At 32.5% G+C, this 27068-nt stretch overlaps 2 protein-coding genes across 2 annotated transcripts in view; one reads left to right on the top strand and one right to left on the bottom strand.

Annotated features, from left to right (window-relative positions):
* LOC110026729 overlaps positions 1-14496 on the top strand; it is a 40726-nt gene extending 26230 nt beyond the window's left edge. The window contains 2 exon segments of the mRNA XM_020727809.1: positions 10576-10634; positions 14069-14496. Of these exon segments, the coding sequence (XP_020583468.1) occupies positions 10576-10634; positions 14069-14303 (294 nt within the window). The 3' untranslated portion in view covers positions 14304-14496.
* Positions 14497-15844: 1348 nt separating this feature from the next.
* LOC110026735 (60S ribosomal protein L22-3-like) lies at positions 15845-25443 on the bottom strand. The gene is made up of 2 exons (XM_020727822.1): positions 25128-25443; positions 15845-16144 (listed from the first exon to the last, which is right to left on the bottom strand). Exons 1-2 carry the CDS (start codon positions 25370-25372, stop codon positions 16000-16002), a joined length of 390 nt encoding a protein of 129 aa, XP_020583481.1. The 5' UTR covers positions 25373-25443; the 3' UTR covers positions 15845-15999.
* Between the last annotated feature and the right edge of the window lie 1625 nt (positions 25444-27068).

The following is a 27068-nucleotide window of genomic DNA, read 5'->3' as shown; positions in this document are numbered from 1 at the left end:
TTAAAATCTCTCTGAGGTGCTCTTGTATATAGATACATGCTCTTGGATACACTACACACTCTTGGGGGAGGCACTCTCACAGACTCTTGGAGCATAGGAGAAATATTCAAGGAATGTGTGGTGTAGAATTTGTGCAGGATGATTATGAGTGAGAATTTTATTATTTTTTTTGTAAGGGAGTGATCATAATCAAGGAAGGATTTTATAGTGGCGATCAAGATTTGTGAACAAGGATTTCTTTCTATCGGATTTTTCATTTCTTACTCTTGTATTTTAATTTGATTGATTAAATGCAAGTCATGCGTAACACTTAAATTCTCTCTCTCTCTCCTTTGTATTGGTACTCTTTTAAATCTAGAAATATCTCATGTTAGTTTTTAAGATTTTTGAATGAAGATACTGTTTTAACTTTCAAAACTTAATTTACATTAAAAATGGACATTTGAATAGTTAAAACTAATTGTAATCTAATTGGAAGAAGTTTAGAAGCACAAATAGGTTAAAACATGGAAGTTTAGTGAAATAGGAATAATGCCAATTGATTCTTATAATATTTTTTCGGGAATGAGGAGACTTGAGAATCTTTTAATGTTAAGTAACCTAATTATAATATAGGATAAAGAGAGTAGGAAGTAATAGACTTCGATCGACATCTATAATAGGAAAATCACTTGAAATAATTTTGATTTAACTGAACCAATTCAAGAAAAACTTTCACATTATTTAGAAAACTCTTCTCATTTACTATAAATTTTTATTTTAAAATTAGGATTTTAGACAATTTAAAATCTCAAACATTCAACCATTTGAATTTAATTTAGGATTAGTAAAATAGTAATTGTACTATTTGAGAATTTTAACTCGTTCATTGTGAGATCGATATAAGGACTTATAATCCATATACTACTTGATTGACACGTAACGATGTTAATTTCTCAAATTATTAGAATATTAGTGATAATGCAAGGTTTAGATTCAAAATTTGAATTGTTACTTTTTTGTTGTGTATCTTGTTTTGTGTTATTCAAGTTTTAGAAAATTGAAATATATTATGACTTTTGTTAGTTACTTTCTGCACTCTATTTGCTTAACTGTGTTATTATTTTGTTTTGTATATTGTTTGACTTGTTAGTTAGGGTCACCAATTAGTCATAAGTTGTATGCGTAAGATTAGCTTTGTTGAAATAGTGTCGTTTGATCCTAAAATAGGAAAAATTGCTAAAAAAACAACATAAAAGTACTTGCAAAATTTGAAAACTTTGGAAGCAATGCTAAACGATAAAGGAGAAAATGACCAGTTTAGATTACTTAAGGATTTTGTCAAGCCGTCCGTAGATGAATTATGTGAGAGTATTCATAATTCTACCATAGAAGCCAACACCTTTGAACTGAAATCTGACATAATTCAAATGGTCCAAAACTATCAATTTGGAGGTTCACCAACCTAAGACTCAAATTTACGCTTAGCCAATTTTCTGAAATTATGTGTGTCTTTAGGTATAACGGTGTTTAGACTTATGTTGTTTTCATTTTCCCTTAAAGACAAAACTAAGATGTGACTTGTTAGCACAACGATTCATAACCACTTGGAATGACTTTACCCATAAATTCTTAGCTAGATACCTTTCACCTTCTGAAATTGTAAAGCTTAGGAATGACATTATCTCTTTTGCCCAAATGGATACTGAGTCAAAGCCTAAGAGAGATTTAAAGTTCTTAAGAAATGCCCACATCATGTCTTATCAGATTGATTGATTATATAAATATTTTATAATGGGTTGATTAGATCATTGATGTCAATAATAGATGATATAGCCAGGGAGTCATTAATGACAATCTTTCCAGAGAGCTTATAGATTGATTGTTGAGATGACTACAAATAATTTTCAGTGATCTTCTGAGAGTAAACCCAAAAGAAGATAGTAAACATTCATGAACACAATTTCTTATTAATTCTAACTACACAAATAGTGGTGCTATCCAAAATAAAATTAGATAATTTAGACCTGAAGTCTGCACTAGAATCACTAATGAGCGATGACAATGCTTATGAACAGTTAGTCGATTCTAGTGTTGTAGTTGTGGAGTCATTAAATGCTATAAATAATAGATCCAATAACTCCTATTCAAACACCTACAATTTTTATTGGAGGAAGCACCCAAATTTTAACCGGAACAATAGCCAAAATGTAAGAAATTAATAATGAGGTAGTAACCAAAATAACTTGTTAGGAAACTGGAACAACAAATGAAATAATATTAACTAAGACCTGATTAAGAAGGTGCCTGTTCCCGAGTTTCATGAACTGAAGAATCGAGCTGAACCATTAGTAGGCATATCGAATACTATATTTGTTTCAATCCATTCAGCTTCTTTGTTGGAATTGTCTCTGCCAACTTCTCTACTTAGCTTTAAGCATTGAAGTATCTCGCAATCGGAATTTTTCTTGATTTTTGGACTCTCTTTCTTCTCTCTTCTGATGATACAATACAAGTCGGCGATGATTGGCGCCTCAAAAAATTCTACCATTTCTACTAGTTCCTGTAATTCTAAAACAAATTCGCTTTACCCATGGTGGTGCGAGCATTGCAAAAACTCATGGCATACGATGGAGGCATGTTGGAAACTTCATGGTAAACCGACAAATTGAAAATCAAAATCTAAACGTGATGGTCGGATCAATAAATCTATTATTGATGAAACTGAAGAGCCTTCTACCAACTCAAATGCAATACCTTTCACCAAGAAGCAATTAGAGTACATGCACAAGTTATTTCAATCTCTAAAATTATCACAGACTCTGTCTTGCTCTTCGGTACAGAGTGGTAACTTTCTAAGCACTCTATTGGTAGTGTTAACTTTAATTTTATTCATTCTTGAATAATTGATTCTGGTCAAAGTGATTATATGATTAGTTATTCAAAATTATTATCATCTTATAGACCTCGTGCAAACAATAAAAAATTCAAAATTATTGATGATTTCCTCTTGGTAATTGCCAGGATAGAAACTATCAAACTCATCTTATTGTTAATCTTTCATGATGTGCTCCATGTTCCCAGTTTGGCTTGTAATCCATTGTCCATTAGCAAATTTACTTATGATTATTAGTGTCAAGTTAATTTTTATTCTTCTTGTGTGAGTTTCAAGAATTGACCACAAGGAGAATAATTAATACTGCCAAAGAAGAGGATGATTATATTATTTGACTATGGACTTGATGCCAATATCAAAGTACATGTTTAAATTCATTTTTTTATTTTCAAAGAAAATGATATTAAGCTATAGTATTATATGTTAGGTCATTCTAGTTTCCAGTATTTTAAATTCTTATTTCCTAATTTCAAAATTAAAATGTCATCTTTCCAATGTGAAGTCTATCAGTTTGCTAAATACCATCCTACATCTGTTCCTCCCCAAATTTATGAACTAACTATACATTTTATACTGATTCATAGTGTTATTTGGCGTCCTTATAAGATCTTACACATTCTGAAAAAAATTGTCTCTTATCTCCATTGATGATCACACAAGATTAAGTTGGATGTATTTCATCAAAGAAAATTTTGAAGTGAATAATTTTAAAAATTTTTACACCATGATACAAACATAATTTAATAAAATAATATCTTCTCAACCTTGATTGTTCAACCTGAAAAATTAAGTTATATTATATCTAGAGAAAGAGGGTCAAGTTTGTTAGATATTGAAGACGATTATGAACTTTTTGCAGTGTCATCTAATAATGTTCATAATTCTATACCAACTAACAAAGAGGAAACAAGAAAAAAAAAACCTTTAATATTTGTACCATTTGACATTGTCTTCTCACGATAAATGACAACTCAAAAGAAAGAGCCTACGAATTTTGCATTTCCCATAATCCAGGAATTATCTATATAATGTCCTCACTGAGCCTTTTACCCTATGATTAGTCAACTTCATCTTCAAGTTTTGAGTTTTCGAGTCCGGAACCCATGTCTAGCCCTAATCCTAAATCTAATGATTCCAATCATCTCATTGCTCCTTGTAAGGGGTGAGATCTTGTACACACATTTATTGTCTCATTATGTGTTAATGAAAATCTCTCACCTATTTTTTTGGATTTTTACAACACAATTTTCTGTTATAGAGATTTCTAATAATATGCAGGACGCTTTGAAAGTTCCTAAGTAGAAGAAGATTGTCTACGAGGAGATGAAAACTCTAGAAAAAAAATAGCACATGGAAATTGATTGATCTACCTAGAGGGAGAAAATTGTTGGATGCTAATGAGTGTTTACAGTCAAGTACTATTCTGATGACTCTCTAGAACAACACAAAGATCGATTAGTTGCCAAGGGATTCATTCAGACCTTTGACATTAATTACTTTTATGATTAAATTTTATACGAGTTCTTCTGTCACTTGCAGTTAATCTTGACTGACCTCTACAATAGTTGGATATAAAAAATGTATTTCCCAATAGTGACTTAGAGGAAGAAGTGCACATTGATGCACCTCTAGAATTTAGTGAGAAGTTCGGTGCAAAGTTGTAAAACTTATAAAAATCCGTATGCAGGTTGTAACTGTCACCGAGAGAGTGGTTTGAAAAAATTATAATGTTTGTTAAAGGTAAGGGTATACTCAAGGTCAAAGAGATCATACAGTACTCTTCAGACATTCAAAGGATACGAAAATAACTATACTGATTGTATATGTGGACGATTTAATTCTCACTAGAGATAACATAAATGAAATGTATCGGTTGAAGACTTCGCTCTCATTAGTTTTTGAGACCAATGACTTAGGATCTTTGAGGTATTTCCTTGACATGGAAGTTGCTAGATCGAAGAAAGGGATTGTTGTTTCCCCAACGGAACTATGTTCTTGATTTTCTAGAGAAAACTGAGTTTAGTGATTGTAGGCCTACAGACATTCCAAATAATCCCAATCAAAAATTCAAAGATGAGAATCTGATCTAGTGATTACAACTCGATATCAAAGGGTGGTGGGAAAGTTGATATATTTATCAAATACACGACTACATATCACATTTGTTATAAGTTTGGCAAGTCAATTTATGCATTCACCCTCTAAAAAAATTTCTTGAAGCAGTTAACATGATTCCCAGATACCTGAAAGTATACCAATGGTTTGCTTTTTTCAGAGGACCGCACAACTGAACATAGAAGCATATATCGATGGAGATTGGGCGAGCTCAGTTGTTGACAAATAGACGTCCGGATACAGTACTTATTTCTAGAAAAATCTAGTCACATGGCGAAACAATAAATAAAATGTGATTACAAGTAATGTCGAGGCAGAATATCGAAATATGGCTAATGGAGTATGTGAGATGTTAAGACTAAAGAGAATTCTTGAAGAGCTACTGATCCCAATAAATATGTCATTGAAATTGTACTGTGACAATAAAGCTACTATAAGCATTGCAAAAAATCCAATGCAACATGATCCTACAAAACATGTAGAGATTGATAGACACTTCATAAAAAAGAAGATCGATTGTGGAGCTATTTGCATGTCATTTATCCTGTTGCTCAACAAATAGTGGATATCTTTACCAACGGACTGTTAAGACCTTATTTTGAGCTCCACGTAAGCAAATTGTGCATGATAGATATCTATGCTCCAACTTGATGGGGGTTGTTGGATTTTAGGAAACTTTTATTTTTAGTATTTTTATATTTTTGGAAGTTAGAATTATTGGTATGTCATAATTCATGTTTTTTTTTATCATTTCATGACTGAATTTATTATTTTCATGATGTTATAGTAATTCTCATCTATTCATCTTGTAATCGTTTTTTTATGAAATTGAAGATGAATAATTATTTTCTCCTCCCCTCTATTTTAGTATATTCTATTATTAATATTTTTCTATTTCTATAAATTAAAATTATTGGTATGTCATAATTCACATTTCATGCATTTATTGTAGGGATCACTTTTTGATTTTTTATTTTTGTTTTATTTTTTTATGTTTTTAATTATAACAAAACATTTATGACATGATATAATATATTTAGTTGTTTTTAAAAATATTTTAAAGTGTTTTTAAAAACAAGTTCTTTAGTTTTTAATAACAAAAAAATAAAAACATCCACAAAACGTGCTAAACAAACATATGATTTAAAATAGGGGCATTTACATACCACCCAATTCTTATATATTAACGTACCTGTAAAGTCTCGTTTTAGCTACTCGGGGAAGAAGAGATGAATCGCCGTTAAAGGAAACGAACTACCGAAGAGGAGGAAGCGAGTAGATGAGAAACCATAAAGAGGAGAGAGAAAGTGAGGGGGGTCAGAATTCAAAGAGGCGATTTTGCTCGATAAAGTGTCGTTGCCAACTTGCCTTGAAATGTACATATTGCATTGCTATATTAAAAATTTGCAAAAAGATTACAAAAGCCTAGCCCGTCAAAACATGGGCATGATCAGAGGCAATAAAAGGAAATGGAAATGTGAATTATCAGCACTCCTAACAACAACACTAGCATGTATAACTTACCTAGGGACTTTAACGATGTGTACGGGAGTCGGCAGACGCTAGTCAGGGCTTCACGTGCTTCGATCGAAACTGAGGCGGCGTCGGTGTCGGTGTCAAGCTGTGTAGTCGGTGTCAATGTCGTGCAAAGGAAGAGGAAGAGGAAGCGAAAGGAAGATGAGCTTGTGAGGGGGGAGGGCAGAGAGGATGGTGTCAAGTTTCGAGCGGTTCGTTGTTAAGTAGAATCATGAGGAAGGTGGGAGTCAAATCCACGAGTGTTTAGAGTTCAATCGAAGGAGTAGCTCTCGTGCGAGGAAGGCTCTCAATCCGGATCTCTCGCATGTAGAGGGGAGGAAGATGTAGTTCTATGGGGGATTAGGCTCAATCGAGAGGTTTTAAGGGTGAGTAACATTAATTAAAAATATTTAACATAAATTTTGAAATATGTATATATATATATATATGTGATAAGGTATAATAATAATAATAATATAACACTTAAATGATATAATGTAAATATTTTAAATAATAAATTAATTTTTATACACCCATGTTTATTGTAGGCTTAAATTTTAAAAAGAATTGAGGTTAAGATAAATTCAAGGCAAATCAAATAGCAAATTGATTGACATTTAGGTGAGTACTCGTACTTTTAATCTATTGTAAATATTTATTTCTTCTCAACTATTTTACGGTTAATGACACTTGCAAATGTTTTATTCTGATTAAGATATTTTTTTCTGGTCGGTCATATTGTTATGAATTTTTGTAGCTATTTACTATCATGCATTGGTGTATGTTTTATATAGTATGCTAAATTAAATGCAATGAATACATGAATGATATATTTATGTTGATTGTTTGCATGTGTATGACTGACTACGATAGAGTCACCCTTTTATAATACTAATGGGGGAACACTAAGATATCTGTGCACGTAAATGAAAAATGATATTGATATCGATATTGACTTAAATTTTAGACGATACTCCTATGATGATTATACAGATATAAAATAATATTGATATAACACGATTCATTGAATAACATGTTAAATGTTTATATTGATTTATTAAAAAGTTTAACTGGCATGCATAGTATTTTCTTTTTTTTTATATTACTATAATTTAGAAATATGAGTATTCTCTGGCATGTTAGCTCACTGTTATTTTTAAATCAACTTTTCAGTTTAATTTATGTGATTTAAAGATAAACGATATAAGAGAAAACATGTATGGTAGATGCAGACAACCAATAGCGAGGTAAATTTTAATTTTACTATTTTAGTCTAATTTGATTAGTGACTTTTTCATCTGTTAAATAGTAACTGAATATAGAAAATTTATCTCACACCGTTCGATCGTCTGTGCTCGCCTTGGTTAACTCAAAGCCCCGGACCGGGTCGTGATAAAAGTGGTATTAAAGAAAATATTTAAAATTAATTAATGAAATCTTGATGAAAGAGCCAATATGATACTTATAATAAAATTTTTAAAATAAAATAAAATTTGTAAATTTCGAACATGAGTTTTTTATAAGTAGGAAAGATTGTAAAGTCCCTCTTCATTTACTCGGAGAAGAAAAAAATGAACCCCGTAAAAGGAAATGAAGAGTCGAAGAAGAGGAAGCGGGCAGTCGGGACATCGAACATAGAGGAGAGGAAGAGAGGGGGATTAGAATTCAAAGAGGCAATTTTGCTCTATAAAGCGTTGCTTTCGACTTTCCTGGAGAGTTGAACGGTGCATACGGGAGGCGACAGATGCTAGCCAGGGCTTCCAATGCTTCGACTAAAATAGAGACAGTGTTGGTGTCAATCAGTGAAGACGGCGCTAGTGTCGTGCACAAGAAGAGGAATTGAGAGGAAGATGCGCTTGTGACGTGTGATTGCAGAGAGGAGGACATCAATATCCGAGCGGTTCGATCTAAAGGAGAAGCATGAGGGAGGGAGTCGAAGTCACGAGTGTTTGGAGTTCGATTGAAGGAGGAGCTGTCATGCGAGGAAGGCTCTCGATCTGGATCTCTCGCACGCAGAGGGGAGGAAGACATAGTTCTACGGGGGATTGGGCTCAACCGAAAGGTTTTAAGGGTGAGTAACTTTAATTAATAATATTTAACAAAAAGTTGAATTTTATATATATATATATATATATAACATAAGGCATAAGTGCCTTAACCTGGCTCATTGTTTGCTGCCTTTGGTGTAAGTCCCTCAGGTCGGGGGTTCGATCCCTGCATAGAATCGAATTGCACACATTTTTGAAAGGGGGGTCCGCCCCTCGGTCAGACTATGGGGTTGATCGTCGATCAACCTTTTTCAAAAAAAAAAATATATAACATAAGGTTTAATAATAAAAATTGAACACTTAAATAATATAAATTAAATATTTTAAATAATAAATTAAGTTCTATACCCATGTTTATTGTAGGCTTAAATTTTAAAAAGGGTCAAGGCTGTGATAAATTCCAGGAAAATCAAATTGCAAATTAATCAACAACGAGATGAGTTTTTTTACTTTTAATTTATTGTAAATATTTGTTTCTTCTCAACTATTTTGCAGTCAATGACACTTGCTTATGTTTTATTCTGATTGAGAGATTCTTTTCTGTAACGGTCATATTGTAATGAATGTTTATAGCTACTTACTATCATGCATTGGTTTATGTTTTATATAATATGTTGAATTGAATGCAATAAGTATATGAATGATATGTTTATATTGATTGTTTGTATGTGCATGAGTCATCCCTTTATGGTACTAGTGGGGAACACTAAAGTACTCGTGCACGTAAATGGAAAAAAATATTGATATTGATATATTTTAATTGACACAATTCTAGATGGTGCTCTTATGACGGTTGTACAAATGTATAATGATTTTGATATATTAAGATTCATTGAATAACATGTTAAATGTTTATATTGATTTATTAAAAAGTTTGACTGACCTGCATATTACTTTTTTTTCCTTATATTACTATAGTTTAGCAGTATGAATATTTGCTGGCTTATTTAGCTCACTGTTATTTTTAAACTAACTTTTCAGATTAATTAATTTGATTAAAAAATGAACAACAGAAGAGAACGTGTCTAGAAGACGTGAACAACCAGTAGCAATATAAAATTTAATTTTATTGTTTTAATCTATTTTGATTAGTAGCTCTTCTATCTGTTAAATAGTAAGTGAATATAAAAAAATTAGTTCACATCGCTTGGTTAACTCCAAGCCCCGGGCAAAGTCGTGACAATACTAACCACCCAGACTTCAATTTTTACGTATAGACCACTAGATTCCTATGTTTTCAGCATGGGTTGGGTGGTTTGAAGTTAAAAATTGAATTTTAGATGGTTGATATGTTATTACATAGCAATTAGGTGGTAGGTGTGTAAACTTCTCTTTAAAATAAAAGCAAAAACGAAAATAAAAAAAAACAATAATAAAAGTGTTCCCAAAGAAGCTCTTAGAAAATGGTTGCTTGTAACATGGATCCATAATTGATCCGAAATGATTTCTAAGTTAGATCGAAAGTGCTGGTTGTGTTGGTCATGTTTGCATTGGTTCTTTTAGCATTCTACTTTTAAGCTACATCAGTGGTCATGATGGCCACAAATTTTTTTTGGGGGCGTTTACCTACATACCAGCGAATTCCTACGTGTTTACATCTAAAAACTAAATTTCACTTTTTTACATTTAAATCTGCCAAATTTTTTATATCACAAAAAATTTCACTATTTTGACTTTTAAAAAGTAAATGCAGCTTTTCATGCATAGATAAAGTGGCATACATGTAAAAATTAAAGTATAGGTGTTATATATGTAAATACTTAGGAATTGAGTGATATGTAGATAAATTTTCCATTTTTTGTTCATGGGAACTAGATGACGTTATTGTATTTAAAGCATTGTGATTTGGCGCTTTGCCTTCTCTCCCTGCAATTTAAATGCCTGTAAGGCATCTCTACCATGCTTAAATACAATCTTGATAGAAGGCTTTTTGTTAAATATTTAAATCATAGGAATTGAGTGGTATTCATGTAAATATTTCTAATATTTATTCTGATTTTAATGTGTACTTTTCTTTGCTAGACATTGTCTCGACGTGTTGCTTCATACAAAGACTCTGAGGATCTAAAACGAGATGTGAGGTAATTTAGCATGTTTTTGTGAGAAATCATTTATAAAATGTATCCAATGCCAACAGGTTATTTCAGCAGTTCTTGTGTTCCTATCCAAAAGACACGCAATGTTGACCAAATAAAAGGATGCGTAAAATGAACTAGAATTAATCCTTACAACACAGGACAACCACAACTACTAATCAATTTGATACTTTAACGGCTAAACCAAACCAATCAAGATCGATTCAATTCAAATTTGTTGTTCTATCAATTCATGCACAACCCTAGATGATCAACTGAATCAATTCCTGGCACTAAATCTATCGAGGAAGTCATTAAGCCTGCAAACAAAGGCACTTTAATTGAATATCCTTTATATTTATTCTTATCATACAAAAATGTTTCTCATCATCATCATTCTTTAGTAGTTTTTATACTATTTCTATCCCTAAATACGTTTCTAAGGTTAAGTAATGAGACTTGGAATAATGTTATAACCCTAAATAAAGAAATTGAATCCCTTCAAAAGAATAAAACAAAAAATTTTTATACTTCCAAAGCAAAAGAAACCAATGGATCTATATGAGTTTTTACTCTTAATATAAAGTACAACCTGATGGCTCATTGAAAGGAAACAGAGTCAAACCCTGAGATTGATTTTCTTGACATTTTTGCTCGTGTTTCTTGGAGCATTGTTGGAGTTCTTTTACAATTGAAACTTGTGAGGATTAGAAAATTAAATAATTTCATGGAAGAATGATTTCTTACATGTTAATCTAAAGAAGGATGTTTGGATGTCCCATTGCGTTTAGGCTCAAACACAAAACGAAAGGTTTGTAAATTTAAATAAGTGTTATATGGATTGAAGCAATCTCTAAGAGTATGATTCAGAAAGTTTGCCAAGGTAACAGCTAATATGAAATACAAATAGTCAATACAACCATACATTATTTATAAGACATGCAGATTCATGGGGAATCTATGGACTATTAGTTTATATTGACAATATTGTAATAGGCAATTTTATGGAAGGTATGAACACTTCTAAAAATTTGATACTTTCTTGGCATTGAGATTGCTCAGTCTGCTTGAGATATTTACATTAATTGATAACCAATCTATTGAAAAAAACTAGGTTGGGATGCAAGCCTAATTAGAATCCTACGAAATTTAACTATAAATTTGAAGTTGCTCCAAAAAATACAACCTAAAAAATGGCAGCAAGGCTTATCTATTATGGCATATTGCACCTGCTATTGTATTTATTAGTGTGTTAAGGCAATTCAAGCTCAGCCCTAAAAAACGGCACCTTAGACTTGTACATCAAATTTTTCAATATTAGCAAGGAACTGCAGGTAAATGAATTTTATTCAAAAAGAGAGCATTTGACACTTGTAGCTTTAATATATGTCGATTATGCATTATCTATAGTTGATGAGAGATTAATTTAAGAATATTGCATATTCACAAAATACAATCTCATGACTTGAAGAAGTAAAAATAAAATGTTGTAACGAGGTCTAACCCAGAAGCCAAATTTAGATATATCACTCTAGGAATCTTTGAATTGTTATGACTAGAAATTATCTTGAAAGATTTAAATGTTAAATGAAAAGTTCTTATCAGACTCTATTTTGAAAACAAGTCAATGATTAATATTGCTCATAACCCTATACAACATGATCAAACAAAATATATTGAAGTGGATATGTATTTTATAAAAAAAGAATATTTAGATTAATATACTATATACTTCGTTTATCATCATAGATGTGCAATTTGCATATATTCTCATTAAAGAATTATCAGCAATAATATTTCAAAAATTGGCATTCAAGTTTGAAGTGGACAACATTCATTCATTCACTGTGGGGGAGCATGAAAAAATCAATCTCCATCAATTCTGCATTCATTAATTCAACCTCAATCAATTCTATCTACATTAATGTTCTGTTGAGCTGGTAGTACTCAAATGTTTCTAACTCACTTCATGTCGTCTCTGTGTTTCATGGGATTTTTAATGACATTTCATCAATATTAAATAAATATTAATATGAAACAGTTTATTAATATTAAATATTAATAAATATTGAATAAATATTAGAATGAAACAGTTTATTAATCATTCCCAATTCTTGTTATTATTTAATATATGCTCTTTTTATTTTTAATCATTCAACCTTATTTATATCTATTTATCTTATCGTTGCATATTTCCTTCATTTATTATAAGTATATTTTTTTTTACTTCCCATCGTAGATGCTCCACCCACTATTACTTAAATAGTTGAATTTCAATATATTGCTAGTATATTCTGTATTAAAAATTTTGAGACCTCAACTCATGAGCTGACGAGTGAAGCTGGTACTTTCTCAAGCTTGGCTTGTTATCTCATGGAGCTCAAGTCAAAAGCCATTTATTGAGCCAAATCCAAATCATCTCACTAGTTGGTAACTAATCGCACCCCTAATTGTAGCATTTTGTTGCTGCTTAGATGGATGGAATTCTATGAAAAGTATACTATAATCTTCACAGAAGCTACAATTTTGTAATTTATGCATTCCATGTATCCATCTTTCTTTCATATATCATTTATTGTTTGTTGTTTTAATTCGTTTTCTTGTAAGCCTACTAATCTGACCACCATTGATGATCATGTTTATCAGATTGTTTATTGTCCTTGAAATCAAATCTTGTTTTAAGGTTGTTGTTTTTTAATTTTTGGAAGATTTGTATGCATACCACTCAACTCCTATGTATTTACATATCTAACACCTAAACTTTTTAGGTATAGAACACCTTACCTAGGTATGAAAAGGTGTATTTCACTTTTTCAGGTTAAAATAGTGATATTTTCTATGTATTGAGAAGGATTTGGATGGTATAAATGTAAAAAAACAAAGTTTAAATGTTAAATAGGTAAATATATTAGAATTGAGTGGTATATAGGTGTAACTAAGCTAAGTTGACTTGTGAGTCTGCTTGATCACGACTCGATAAGTGGCTCGCGAGCTGCGGTCAATAAGCTAAAAAGTTAGGATCAAATCAAACTCGACTTGATTTTTTAGCTTGTGAGCAAGCTTGTTTTTTTTTTAAATATTTTTATAAAATATACTCAATATATATTAAAATTTAAGACTTTATCTTTAAATTCTTAAAAATATTTAAAAAAATAATATTAACATTTTGTATCAAATTATCTTTTAATATTTATCTCCTAGTTACTCATTATATATCCTTTTATTATAAGAATTGCTTGAATTAATATTATTTTCTTTCTTTCACAACAAGTAAGTTGGCTTGAACTTGTAGGATTAAGCTCGAACTTAATCAATTAATCAAGCTTAAGCTCAAGCCAAGGGTGACTCGAGCTCGACTTGACTTGTTTACTCCCTTAATGTTTTGCATGTTTGTAAATGCCCCTTAACTTTTGTACTATATTTGAAATCTTGTTTTTCAGTTTGCTCCTTGCACCAGTTACACTTGGAGCAACCACCATTTCCTGGGTCACAAGGAAGTTGGAACCCAAAATGATTGGGCTGCCAACCTCTCCTTCTTCTACAGCCGTTCAAGATCGGGTTCTTCAGGCTGCTGCTAGACATGAATCTCAGCCAGCAGATGCCGAAGACACTCAAGGCCAGGCAGTCGACTCGTCGGGCCAGGTAAATGAGAACCTAGATGTCTCCGAAGCATGAGATATATGGGATGAGGGATGAGGTAACCTTCCATTGTAATTGTATTTTTTTTTTTTTATCTAATGATTTGTAAACAAAGCTGCAATCAATAGGTTTTAGTTTTGATTCACTCTTTATCACTGTGCTGCCAATCTTGACATGCTAAAGATATCATCATTGTAAGCCTTATCCTCAATTATTTGGGTCAATGTTATGCAGCTCTTTTTGTACATATATGTATTTTTTTTGTGTTAAAAATTAGGGATGAATGAGATTCACAGGTCTAGTTTTATTCGAATTTGATCTGACCAAAAATTGATCGAGTTAAACCCGGCCCGAATATTAAACTGGTAAAATGCTCAACCCGAACCTAACCCATTAATCCTCATATAACCCGTTTAAAATAAAACAAATAACTATTCGGGTTAATTTCAAGTTGATTTCAAGTCAGTTTTAAGTTGGTGGGTCTATTTTGAGTTCATTTTAGACATATGGCGAGTTTCTGGTTAATTTTAGGTTGCAGGTCAACTTAAACTGACCCGAAGTTGTATAGGTGAAAGTTCCTAACCTGCGCTCAACCCAAAGTTTTTTAGGTCACACCAGGTTTTTTTTAATGAAGTTCAGGTAAAGGTCAATTTTTAATATCCTTTTTAAAAATATCATCAGTGAGCTTGTCCAATTACCTTGCTTGATTATTTTTAGCCTAAGCATAAATTTACCATCATTTCTTTAGAATAATATGTTGTCATAATTGATAATTAGGCATTAATAAACTGATATAATTCATCCATTTGTCTATACCCCACCCACAGAGCATGGGATTGACTCTGCCTGTGGAGTCATTATTGCTTATTTGCTTTTCTTACCCTCAATGATAACCAAAACAAAAATCACAGGTGTAAAGTTAATGACACAGTTCATAGAGAATTCTTTTTAGTAATTTCATACCTTACATATTGGCAACAAACATTGTAACAAGTCCAATTGAATTATATGCAAATCAAATACTATTAATATTTCATACATTGGATCTGAGATTGTGTTTAATTAACATATTATAATGATGTAATTGATATAACAGTCACTGCAGACAGCCAGATATATAACCAAGAGCGCGCGTAGGCCATGAGATATTTGTTTACTTTCGAGATAAAACCGCATGTTTCAATCTAGTTATACAATATATTAGTTTGTTTTAAATTTAAGTTAAATTATATTCAAGTTTTGATGGGTATATGATGGAATATAATTTCGGATTTTTACTGAAATAATTAATGGCTGATAAAATTTCAATGCTGCCTCCATAACAGAAAATCAATTTTACAACTAAAGTCCAGTATTAACTATTTGTAAACCGCCATAACATAATCAAATAAATTAAGATGCAATGATAAAATCAAATGGACCGCAAGAGTAGGGCTGTCAATTTGGCTCGTTGTTCGTGAACAGCTCGTGTTCGGCTCGTTAAGCAGCTCGTGTTTGGCTCGTTCGTTAAGCCTAACGAACAGAACCCTACTATTTAAAACAAGTCCCCTCAGAATTCAATTTGTCACCTTAGTCTATTGAGTAACTAGTAAAATAATAATGAAGAAATGAGATTAATGTCACAGCAACCTCTGAATATTTAAAGTTTATCAAAATTCCAGGTTCATAAAAAAAATTCAAAATTAAGACGAACAGAAACATAATATATAGCAAGCAGGACAGTACTCTGTTCTCAGTCTTCCTCCTCGCCTTCATTTTCAGCAATGTTGAAGTACCTCAGCTCATAAACATTACGATCCTTGTTGGAAGCAATCACTCGTAGCCAGTCTCGCACATTGTGTTTTTTCAGATACTTCTTTGTTAGGTACTTCAGATAACTGAGAACACAGCAGAAAATAAATACATAGGAATTTGAGTGATTTGTATGTAAATCTTTCATCATAGAATACACATTTTCATGCAAAGACGAGGTGACATGTAAGTAAAAAATTGAAGTTTAGGTGTTAGATATGTAAATACATAGGCAATAAGTGATATGCCTGTAAATCTTCCATCATAATAATATGTCATGCCCTCTGCAACATGGAAAATAAAATAAAATAAAATCTAGGAGACCACTACGAAACTCGTGTACAACCGGTTGCAATACTTTTCGATTGCTGCCTCAAGTGACGGCTTTTAAAGAATGAGGGAATATGATGGTTAATATTAAAATCAACATATGGATATATTGTGATATCACCATAGTTATCATAAAGCATACAAGCAGCAAATTTTATGACCATAAAAGAAGGGAGCATTTACATGCAGACCACTTGATTTTTATGTATTTACAAATCTAACACCTAAACTTAATTTTTTACAAACAATAATAACACCCAAATCTTTTTACAATAATAACACCCAAATCTCTTATATCACATAAAATACCACCATTTTAACTTTTAAAATGTGAAATACAGCTTTTCAAAAACATATAAGGTGGCCTGTACGTAAAAATTAAAGGTTAGGTATTAGACATGTAAATACATATGAATTGAGTGGTATGTATGTAAATATTCCAAAAAAAAAAAAAAACAAAAAAAACCCTCCACCAGATGGTGATCAAAGTTCACAAGAGAATTTAGTTGGAGTAGATCTCCAGGCCAAATGGTGAGTTATAACTCTCTCAAAGACAAATGAGCAATACTTCCAATCCCATTCTTATGCAGCATACTGTATATATATTAGCGAGGGCAGTGTAAGATAATATAGATAATAATTAACAAATATTATCTTTATATGGCCAAATTATATTAAAGAGGTGTTGAATTTTGGGAGGATTGCAAAAAATTGAGCTCCTGGACAAGTCTATAAATTGTTCTAAAATATAAGCGCATCCTGATTGGCTAATAATTTAGAACCTATGGCAAATTACAAGCTGAAGAAACGCTAAAATTCTGATCATGAGGACTTAGATTTACACTAAAAAGAATTATGTACTGTATGTTGAAGGTATTAAAAATGGATATACAAAAGATGTAATCCTGTACACACTCAATGGTCGTCCTGTTAATCATCAAGCATTCAAAATAGCACCAAAACCAATTTAAATCTGACCATTCTACATTACTTTTACTCTCCCGTACGTAGTGACGGAATAAATTTAGCTAATGAAGCTATGAAGACATAATCCTGTACACATTCAATTGGTCGTCCTGTTAATCATCAAGCATTCAAAATAGCCACCAAAACCAATTTAAATCTAATCATTCTAGATTATTTTTACTCTCCAGTATGTAGTGAAGGAATAAATTCAGAACAGTAATTCAACTCGTGAAGTTCTATCCTTCTTTTTTTCCTACATCTATCTCTCTCCAATGAATTCCACTCAATCATTGGTTCATTCTATTCTACAAATAAATGACACACCAATAACTCTTCAATTCCTCGTAAGTACTCTCACCATCATTCTTAACAGCAAACAACTATCTCACGTGAAATTCTTTAATAGGATTTTAGGAAACCACTTGTGATTACGCTGAACTAGGTTTACAAGCTTAGTAAACTAGAGATTCACCTCCAGAATAGTTCTTAGCTCTTTTCTTGTGGGATCGATATATTGATGTAAGCATACCAAGATATCCAAAACACCTCTTCATCGCTGAAGAAACAATTTCAGCCAATCAAGATAACCTTCTCTGGAACTTGATAGACCAAAATCTTGCCACAGCACTTTTTGCAATAATTTCTCCCACCTTACTACCCTATGTGTTGTCTCTGAATACATGTTCAAACATTTGGGCCACAATCTTAATTTGCAGTCTACAAATAGATCACAAATCATTCAGCTGAAGAACGAGCTTCACAATGTTCATATCGCAGGACGCACCATGATCCAATTTCTATCAGATATTAAGAGCACGACAAACACCATTGCTGCCACTAGAAATCCACTACCTACAAGAGAAGATAATCCTGTACACACTCAATGGTCGTCCTGTTAATCATCAAGCAATCAAAATAGCCACCAAAACCAATTCAAATCTAATCATTCTATATTATTTTTACTCTCCGGTATGTATTGAAGGAATAAATTTAACTAATGAAGCTATGAGAGTTGCAACTATCTCAACATTCACATATAACCATTGGAAGAGATTGCCAACACTTCTCTTCAACCTGCGGATGCTCGACAACAAGATCTTCATCCAACAATTCTAAAGAGTATAATGCTTCATCCAGTCCTATAGCCAGTCAAATCTATTCTAAGCTTGGTCAACCAAAAGTTACTTGTTTTAGCATAAACAGGGCCCAAGATTCAGAGGTATAGCAAAATCTCAGGCCCTCACTGGTACAAATAATACACAACATGCATCACCTATCAATTAAATCTTAGAATCTGGTGCTAGATCCAACGTAACCTTTAATCTCACCCGGAATACAGCTTCCTACAATCGTAATCAACAGATGTCTCTTGACAATGGCCAAACCTTACCCATTTCACATGTTGGGCAAGGCATTTTCCCTACCCCAACCACTAAGTTATTTCTTAAACTCCTTCATGTTCCTAACCTCTCGCACAACCTTCTATCTTTCAAGCCACTCACAGCTGATAATTCATGCCATATTATCATTTGATAAATCTGGGTTCCAGATTCTTGACAAGAAAATTGATGAGATATTTCCCAAAGGTCCTCGCCATAGAAAGTTATACTCAATTAATTCCACTCTTCTATCTGGAAATTCATGCTATCGCCTAGCCTTGCTATCTACCAAACCTATCACTGCTCTATAGCACCAACGACTTGGTCATCCGCAAGCTGCGACACTCTCTAGCATAGATCAAACCAATCCCCTCTTCAAGAGCCACCAGTAACAAACTGTCTGAAACATTTGTCATATTCCAAAAATATCTCCCTTCTCTCTAGCAGCACCACCCTTCTTTGTCTTAAATGTATGGGGACTCTTTCCAACCCTCTATTACAATGTAACCTTTCTTGATGATTATATACACTTTTGTTGGTTATATCCTTTAATATAAAAATCAGATGTATTCACAAAATTTCTTGAGTTCAAAATAATGGTTGAGAAATAAAGCAATTGTCACATTAAAATTCTTCGATCTAATGGAGAAGATAAATATATGAACAAAACCTTCACTATCAACTTTAAAGAACTTCGGCATTTTACATCAAACATACATGTCCATACACACCAGATCAACATAATATTTGCATGACATAAACATAGACACCTTATAGAAGCTGCAAGGACTCTCCTCACAGAATAAGATCTTCCACCACATTTTTGGACAAATAAAATCCAAACAGCAAACTATCTTATCAACCGTTTACCGTCTTCTACTAATAAAATAATCTTTCCATAACAACTACATAAAAATACATCTAACTATCAAAAGCTTAAAATATTTGATTGCCAATGCTTTCCTTGGCCATATCCTTATCAAAAACACATATTTTCACCATAACGACTTCCACATAAAAACTATCAGAATCTTAAAATATTTTGTTGTTAATACTTTCCTTGGCTATATCCTTATCAAAAACACATATTTTCCCCATGTCCACCTGCTGTAGCTTTTGGGTTATGCTATAGTACAAAAGGGATATCATTGTTATGATCCCCTCTTAGGTAAAATCTACATCTTCAGACAAGTAGTTTTCAATGAAGATGTCTCTCCCTATTCTCAAAACACCACCAATTCTAAATTCACATCAATTCTACATTCTCTGCCACCTCTGACACTTGCTCAGTTCAACAACTTCACTTACCAATTCTTCTTCCAATGCATTTCAACAATAACATACCGGCTCTCTGAATCATACAGTTCTCAACCCCATTTTCAAACCCATCATTCCAATAATTTCCCTTAGCCTCTATTCCAATTCTCCTCCAGCAAATCAGCCCCAAGCCAATCATCATCCTATGCAAAGTCTAAAAAATGGCATTAAGTGCTCCAAACATATATTCAATCTAGTACAAACTCACCGATCTACAAACCCTGCCTATTTCACAGTTGCAAAGATCTTCAGCATTGGCGTCAAGCTATGTCTGCAAAATTTCAGGCTCTACTTCAGTTTTCAAAATGGGCAAAACCGATTTCAACCGAAATCCAAAATCCAAAGCACCGAACCAACCAAAATTTTGATAAACCCAAAACAGTCAAACTGAAATGTAGTTTAAAGATATAAGGATATGATAAAAATGAGAAAAAATAAAAATTATTAAGCGAGGATTATATGATATTGATCACTAGAAAATTTACTTCTAAATATTTCAAGGAATATTTATATGCATACCAACCAATCCTAATGTATTTACATATCTAACGCCTAAAAAGAAATTAATTATTTGGTTTTCGGTTCATTCAACAAAATAAGAAGTAAAACCGAACTGTAAACAAAAAACCAAACTTTAACATTTTTAAAACCTAAACCGTTTTTTTTTAAGCCGAACTGAATCACCCAAGTTAACTCAGTTCGATTTTTCGGTTTAAATCAAATAATGCACACCCCCATGCTCTACACATTCAAGGGACCTAGGAGCTTGTTCCTCCTCCCACACATCGAAATATTCTTGGTGCAAATGGATATAAAAAACCAACAATCATAGCAACGATATTATAGCCAGATACAATGCTCGTTCAGTTGCCCAAGCTTTCAATTAAGAATATAGACTGGATTACACAAAAACATTCAGTTCTGTAGCCAAATTTCTTGCAATTCGTATTTTGCTTACCCTGTCCCTCACTGACAATTGGGACACCACGCAACTTGATGTTGAATATTGTTTATATGCAACCACCTCAAAGAATTGTTGATCCTAACCATATAGAGCATGTATGTCTACTCAAATTGCCACATTTAAGGCCTTCAACAAGCATTATGTCAATGGTACTCTACATTCACAAATCATCTACAACAAATAACTTCCAGCCAGGCCGACCCATCTCTTTTTCAATATTAGCATCAACAGGTAACTATCTATCTTCTCTTATATGTAGACAACATTATTTATGCAGGCAGTGACACAACATTCACAACCATGTCACATCATCATCTTCAACAAACACTTCTCATCAAAGATCTTGGTTGCTTATCTCAATTTCTTGGCTTACAACCCACCAAGATACCCAATAGATTTCATTTAAATCAAACCTTCTATGCCCAAACGATAATGGAAAAAGCAAGTATGCCAAATAGTAAACCGACTTGTACCCCCCTTCCCTCACACAAAACAATATTTGCTTGCTTAGAAGAACCATATTCCCACCCTCAACTATGCAAGCAGAAAACAAGCTCTTTACAATACCTTACCATTACGTGACCAAACCTTGTTTTACCTCTTAATCTTCTATGTCAATTTATGCATAATCCCACGAATCAGTACTAACAATTACTCCAAAGAACCTTGAGATATACCGAAGGCACTCTCTTCCTTGGATTGCCTCTACACTGCCCTAACCTCAGCCTTCAAGCATTTATCGGTTCAGATTTGGCAGGAGATATTATTGATCACAAGTCTACATCAGGTTTTTGCATTTTTTGAAGTCAAAATCTCATATATTTTAGTGCCAAGAAGCAATTGACAATGGATTGCTCTTCCATTGAAGCTGAATATCAAGCTCTCACCATTGCAGTCATTGAAATCATTTGTATAAGTGGACCCTTACACAAACTAGGAGTATTTATCCAACACCAACTCCTCAAATCTTTGACAACGTCTCAGCTATTGCTTTGGTTAACAATTCAATATTTCATGTGCATACTAAACATAGAAATTGATCACCATCTTATATGCGATTGTATTAAAGTTCAAACTATTCAATTGCATCAGATCAACAGTCAAGACCAACTTGCATATTTGATTACCAAATCACTTCCTTTTGCTCAGCTCCTTGACCTGAGATCCAAGCTTACAATCTAAGAGGAATTTACATCTTGCAGAGCGGTGTTAACAGAATAATCTAATCTCCAAAATCTTCTGCACCCACAACAGATTTCAGTATTCTATCTCCCGCCTCAAACTACCTGATTCTCTCTTTGTAACAAAAAAAGTGATTCATTCTATACATAGCTCTCACCACCGTCCTTTCTAGTGATCAATATCATATAATCCTCGCTGTTTTGGGTTTATCAAACCTATAATAAAATTTCATGGTTATAATGACTCTCTACTAATCATTTTTATAATGCAGAATCAGCCCCACCCCCTTTTTCCTTTATTTACTTTGTATACTTTTTCAACAACGTGTTGTATATGTAATTTTAAAAACGAGCAATTCTATAATCTAAATTAACAAGCAACAATGCAATTTCTCTAAAATACTCGCATCATCGAATTAGTTAGCAGCACTAAAAAGTAGATAAATTAGTGAATAGAACACATTCTACAAAATAATAGCAATAATTCAACAAGAAATGGTCATGAGACTTCAAAATGGCACGCTAAAAACCAATAAGAAAACTATGTGCTTTCGATAAACATAATATGTATGGAGGTAACAAATGATGGAATTGAATGGTTAATACCTAATATAGTCTCCACTCTCGCATCTTTCTATAGATTCTAAACAAGAAATGTTCAGAGCTACGCCTCGATTCAAGGGTGAAAAACTCATTTTCTAGTTTCTCACAATAAAATAAGTAAGAAAACACTGTTCTTTGCTTCTTGAAGAACAAAAAAAACAAAATTTTGCAAGAAACTAAATAAATCTTAGCCTTACAATCTATTAGATGATAATGTCAACATGTAATGTCAGAAACATAGGGAAAATTGAAAGAAAATATATGTTCTGCGAACACTTACAACAAAATTATGTTGCCAGTAAACTTACTCAGCAAATTTGTCCAATTCAATCAATCTCTTTAAGCTCAAACAATAGTCAAAAGAATCATCCATGGCATCCTAAATCAGAATAGCTATTAATGTTTCATGGACCATGATCCTTCAGACTTGATAATATGACTAGAGGATGATTTCAGAATCATAAACCTCAAAAATAAAAAATCTTTGCAGTTATCCAAGATTCAACATCAAATTTATCTAGCAACAACTTTAAAAGTAACGACTTCCTATAGAATTGCATACAATTATTTCAAATCATTATAATAAAATTATGTTGCCAATAAACTTACTCAGCAAATTTATCCAACTCAATCAATCTCTTTAAGCTCAGGTGTGAAAAACTCATATGTTCTAATTGCTCACAATAAAAAAAGTAAGCACAAACTGTTCTTTGATTCTTGAAGAACAAACAAAACAAAATTTTGCAAGAAACTAAATAAATCTTAGTCTGAAAATCTATTAGATGGTAATTTCAATATGTAATTTCAGAAACAAAGGGAAAACTGAAAGAAAATATATGGTTTGCTAACACTTAGAACAAAATTATGTTGCCAATAAACTTACTCAGCAAATTTATCCAACTCAATCAATCTCTTTAAGCTCAAACAATAGTCAAAAGAATCATCCATAGCATCCTAAATCAGAATAATTGTTAATGTTTCATGGACCATGATCCTTCAGACTTGTAAGATAACTAGAGGATGCTTTCTGAATCATAAACCTCAAAAATAAAAAAATCTTTGCAGTTATCCAAGATTCAACATCAAATTTATCTCGCAACAACTTTAAAAGTAACCACGTCCTATAGGATTGCATACAATTATTTCAAATCATTATAATAAAATTATGTTGCCAATAAACTTACTCAGCAAATTTATCCAACTCAATCAATCTCTTTAAGCTCAGGTGTGAAAAACTCATATGTTCTAATTGCTCACAATAAAAAAAGTAAGCACAAACTGTTCTTTGATTCTTGAAGAACAAACAAAACAAAATTTTGCAAGAAACTAAATAAATCTTAGTCTGAAAATCTATTAGATGGTAATTTCAATATGTAATTTCAGAAACAAAGGGAAAACTGAAAGAAAATATATGGTTTGCTAACACTTAGAACAAAATTATGTTGCCAATAAACTTACTCAGCAAATTTATCCAACTCAATCAATCTCTTTAAGCTCAAACAATAGTCAAAAGAATCATCCATAGCATCCTAAATCAGAATAATTATTAATGTTTCATGGACCATGATCCTTCAGACTTGATAATATGACTAGAGGATGATTTCAGAATCATAAACCTCAAAAATAAAAAATCTTTGCAGTTATCCAAGATTCAACATCAAATTTATCTAGCAACAACTTTAAAAGTAACCACTTCCTATAGGATTGCATACAATTATTTCAAATCATTATAATAAAATTATGTTGCCAGTAAACTTACTCAACAAATTTATCCAACTCAATCAATCTCTTTAAGCTCAAACAATAGTCAAAAGAATCTTCCATAGCATCCTAAATCAGAATAATTGTTAATGTTTCATGGACCATGATCCTTCAGACTTGTAAGATAACTAGAGGATGCTTTCTGAATCATAAACCTCAAAAATAAAAAAATCTTTGCAGTTATCCAAGATTCAACATCAAATTTATCTCGCAACAACTTTAAAAGTAACCACGTCCTATAGGATTGCATACAATTATTTCAAATCATTATAAGCTTATCCCCACCCCTTAACTCTAGCAAGCATCTTTATCAAAGAACCCATCAACAAGTAAGCTCATCACTTTATCCACTACCATCTCCTTAAATTCACTATAAAACCAGTGATAAACAAGACCTAGTTTTACAAGTTATGAGGACTTCTATCAAACCAAAGTTTAACTGATACAACACTCACAAACAAATGTTGGCTTAATATGTTCCAGACGCACCTCAACGGAACAATAAAAAAGCTCAATCACGTCTTCTATCCACAATCGCATAAGAAATGGAATTACTACGCAAACATACCGCTTGGAAAATGGGCCTTCGGAAGTGACGGTGATCTTGTTTTTGTCCCGTGTGATGGAGACGACATCGCCAATCGTGCCGGCCTTTCCGCCAAGCGAGGCTACCTTGATCCGTTCAAGGAGGAACTTCTCAAGGGATGCGATGTCCATAATCTTGTCTTCCACCGGCTTTGAACAATCGATGACGAATGTCGAGCCCTTCCGCTTCCCTCCTTTCGCACCAGCGCCACTCCCTGTTCGGCTCATCTTTCGGCCTCTCTCAGCAAGCTCGCTTTCTGGAGTTTGCGTTAGGGTTTCCGCTTATGATCGATCGTATTCGGATGAACTTATATAGGCGTTGATATGGTTGTGTAAAGTAGTCCATTACATTTGCTTTCATGCAACTAATTTTAAAAATCTTTATTTTATGTCTCTTTATAGCATAAATTGATAAAATATTTCTCCTTATAGTATAAATTGATAAAATATCCTTTTTGTTTATTTTTGGGGGAAACTATATTCAATTTTTTTTAAAACCAAATTACCATTAATTTCTAACAATATTCTGAAGTCTCTCAAATAATTTTGGCATTTTGATCTTGAGAGCTCTTTGGCTTATTTCTACTCCTCATTTTGTCCATTTGTAGAGTGTATTTCTCAAACCTATAATAAGATTTCATGGTTATAATGACTCTCTACTAATCATCTTCAGAACCTAGTAATCTATTTTTCTTTGTCATTTATGATTAAAAGCAAGTCTTGTAGTCTAAATGTTAAACTCCATCATTAATCGTCAATTGGTATGTTACAAAATGATTATATCATAGCCATCTTTTAATTGCATTCATTTTCAAAAAATGACTAAGGGTCCGTTTGGGGCAACTTATTTGATGTGGTGGCATTTTGAAAACGCACGTAAACTGTTTTGGTAAACTGCATTTTGGCAGCTTATGCGTTTTGAAAAAACAGAAAACAACGTTTTCACACCGCACATATCTAGGTGTGGTGGTAGCTTTTTGGCAGTGGTCTGACTTTTCAAAAAAAAATAAAAAACTTGTAATAGCCACCGCATCTAGCTTATCAACAGATTATTTTTAATCAGCTTATCAGCAGATTATTCCATAAGCTGCAGCTGCCCCATACAGACCCTAAATCTAAAAACATACCCTAAATCAAAAATAGAACAATCTAAATAATATCTGAACCATGATTGAATTTTATTGACCTTTATTATCTCAAACTTCGAAAGTGCTTGCCTATTTTATATCCATATTTAAGAAGTTTCACATCGTCTTGAACCTACGACTGAGTAATCTTTGAATCATGTTTCATACAAGATCAAACCATCTTAAAACTATGTTTGAACTTTCTTCAAACTGTGTTTGAACTTTTTTTGACCATTCTTGCAATATCAAAATCCTTTTGAACAAGAGCCCAAGAAGATCTGAAAATGGTTTGATCATCTATCAAAGATGGTTCAAATACTTCTTAATCTTATTTGAAGATGATATAAAACTTATGAATGATGAGTTAATCATGATCTGACAAGGTTTAGCCATTATCAAAGATGGCGCAATCTTAACTTAAAAATGTTTCAGCCATTATTAATTGTGGTTCCAAGCTATGTTTTTCTTGTGTCGTCTCTTTTAGGATGACCTCATTAAAGTTTGCATGATATATATGCAGATATAACATCTAATCTTATTTAATAGAGGCATTATAGTGTTACAATCACATATAAACTTGGAGGTGCTAAGGAAAAATTGATTAGACACTTTGAGGTTATTAAATTCATTGTCCACTTTGAGAGATACCCTTTTGGACACTTTGAAGCTCCTAAATTGTAGTTCTCTGGTGCATACAATTTTTAACAAGAAATAACTGTTGATGATGAAATGATAAATGATATATTGTGTTCAATATCAAAGGGAATAACATGACATTAAATATTATTGACTTTATT

This window comes from Phalaenopsis equestris, unplaced genomic scaffold (genome assembly GCF_001263595.1).
Source record: "Phalaenopsis equestris unplaced genomic scaffold, ASM126359v1 Scaffold000399, whole genome shotgun sequence".
In the NCBI taxonomy this organism is placed as follows: Eukaryota; Viridiplantae; Streptophyta; class Magnoliopsida; order Asparagales; family Orchidaceae; genus Phalaenopsis; species Phalaenopsis equestris.
This window is presented reverse-complemented; position numbering and strand designations above follow the sequence as displayed.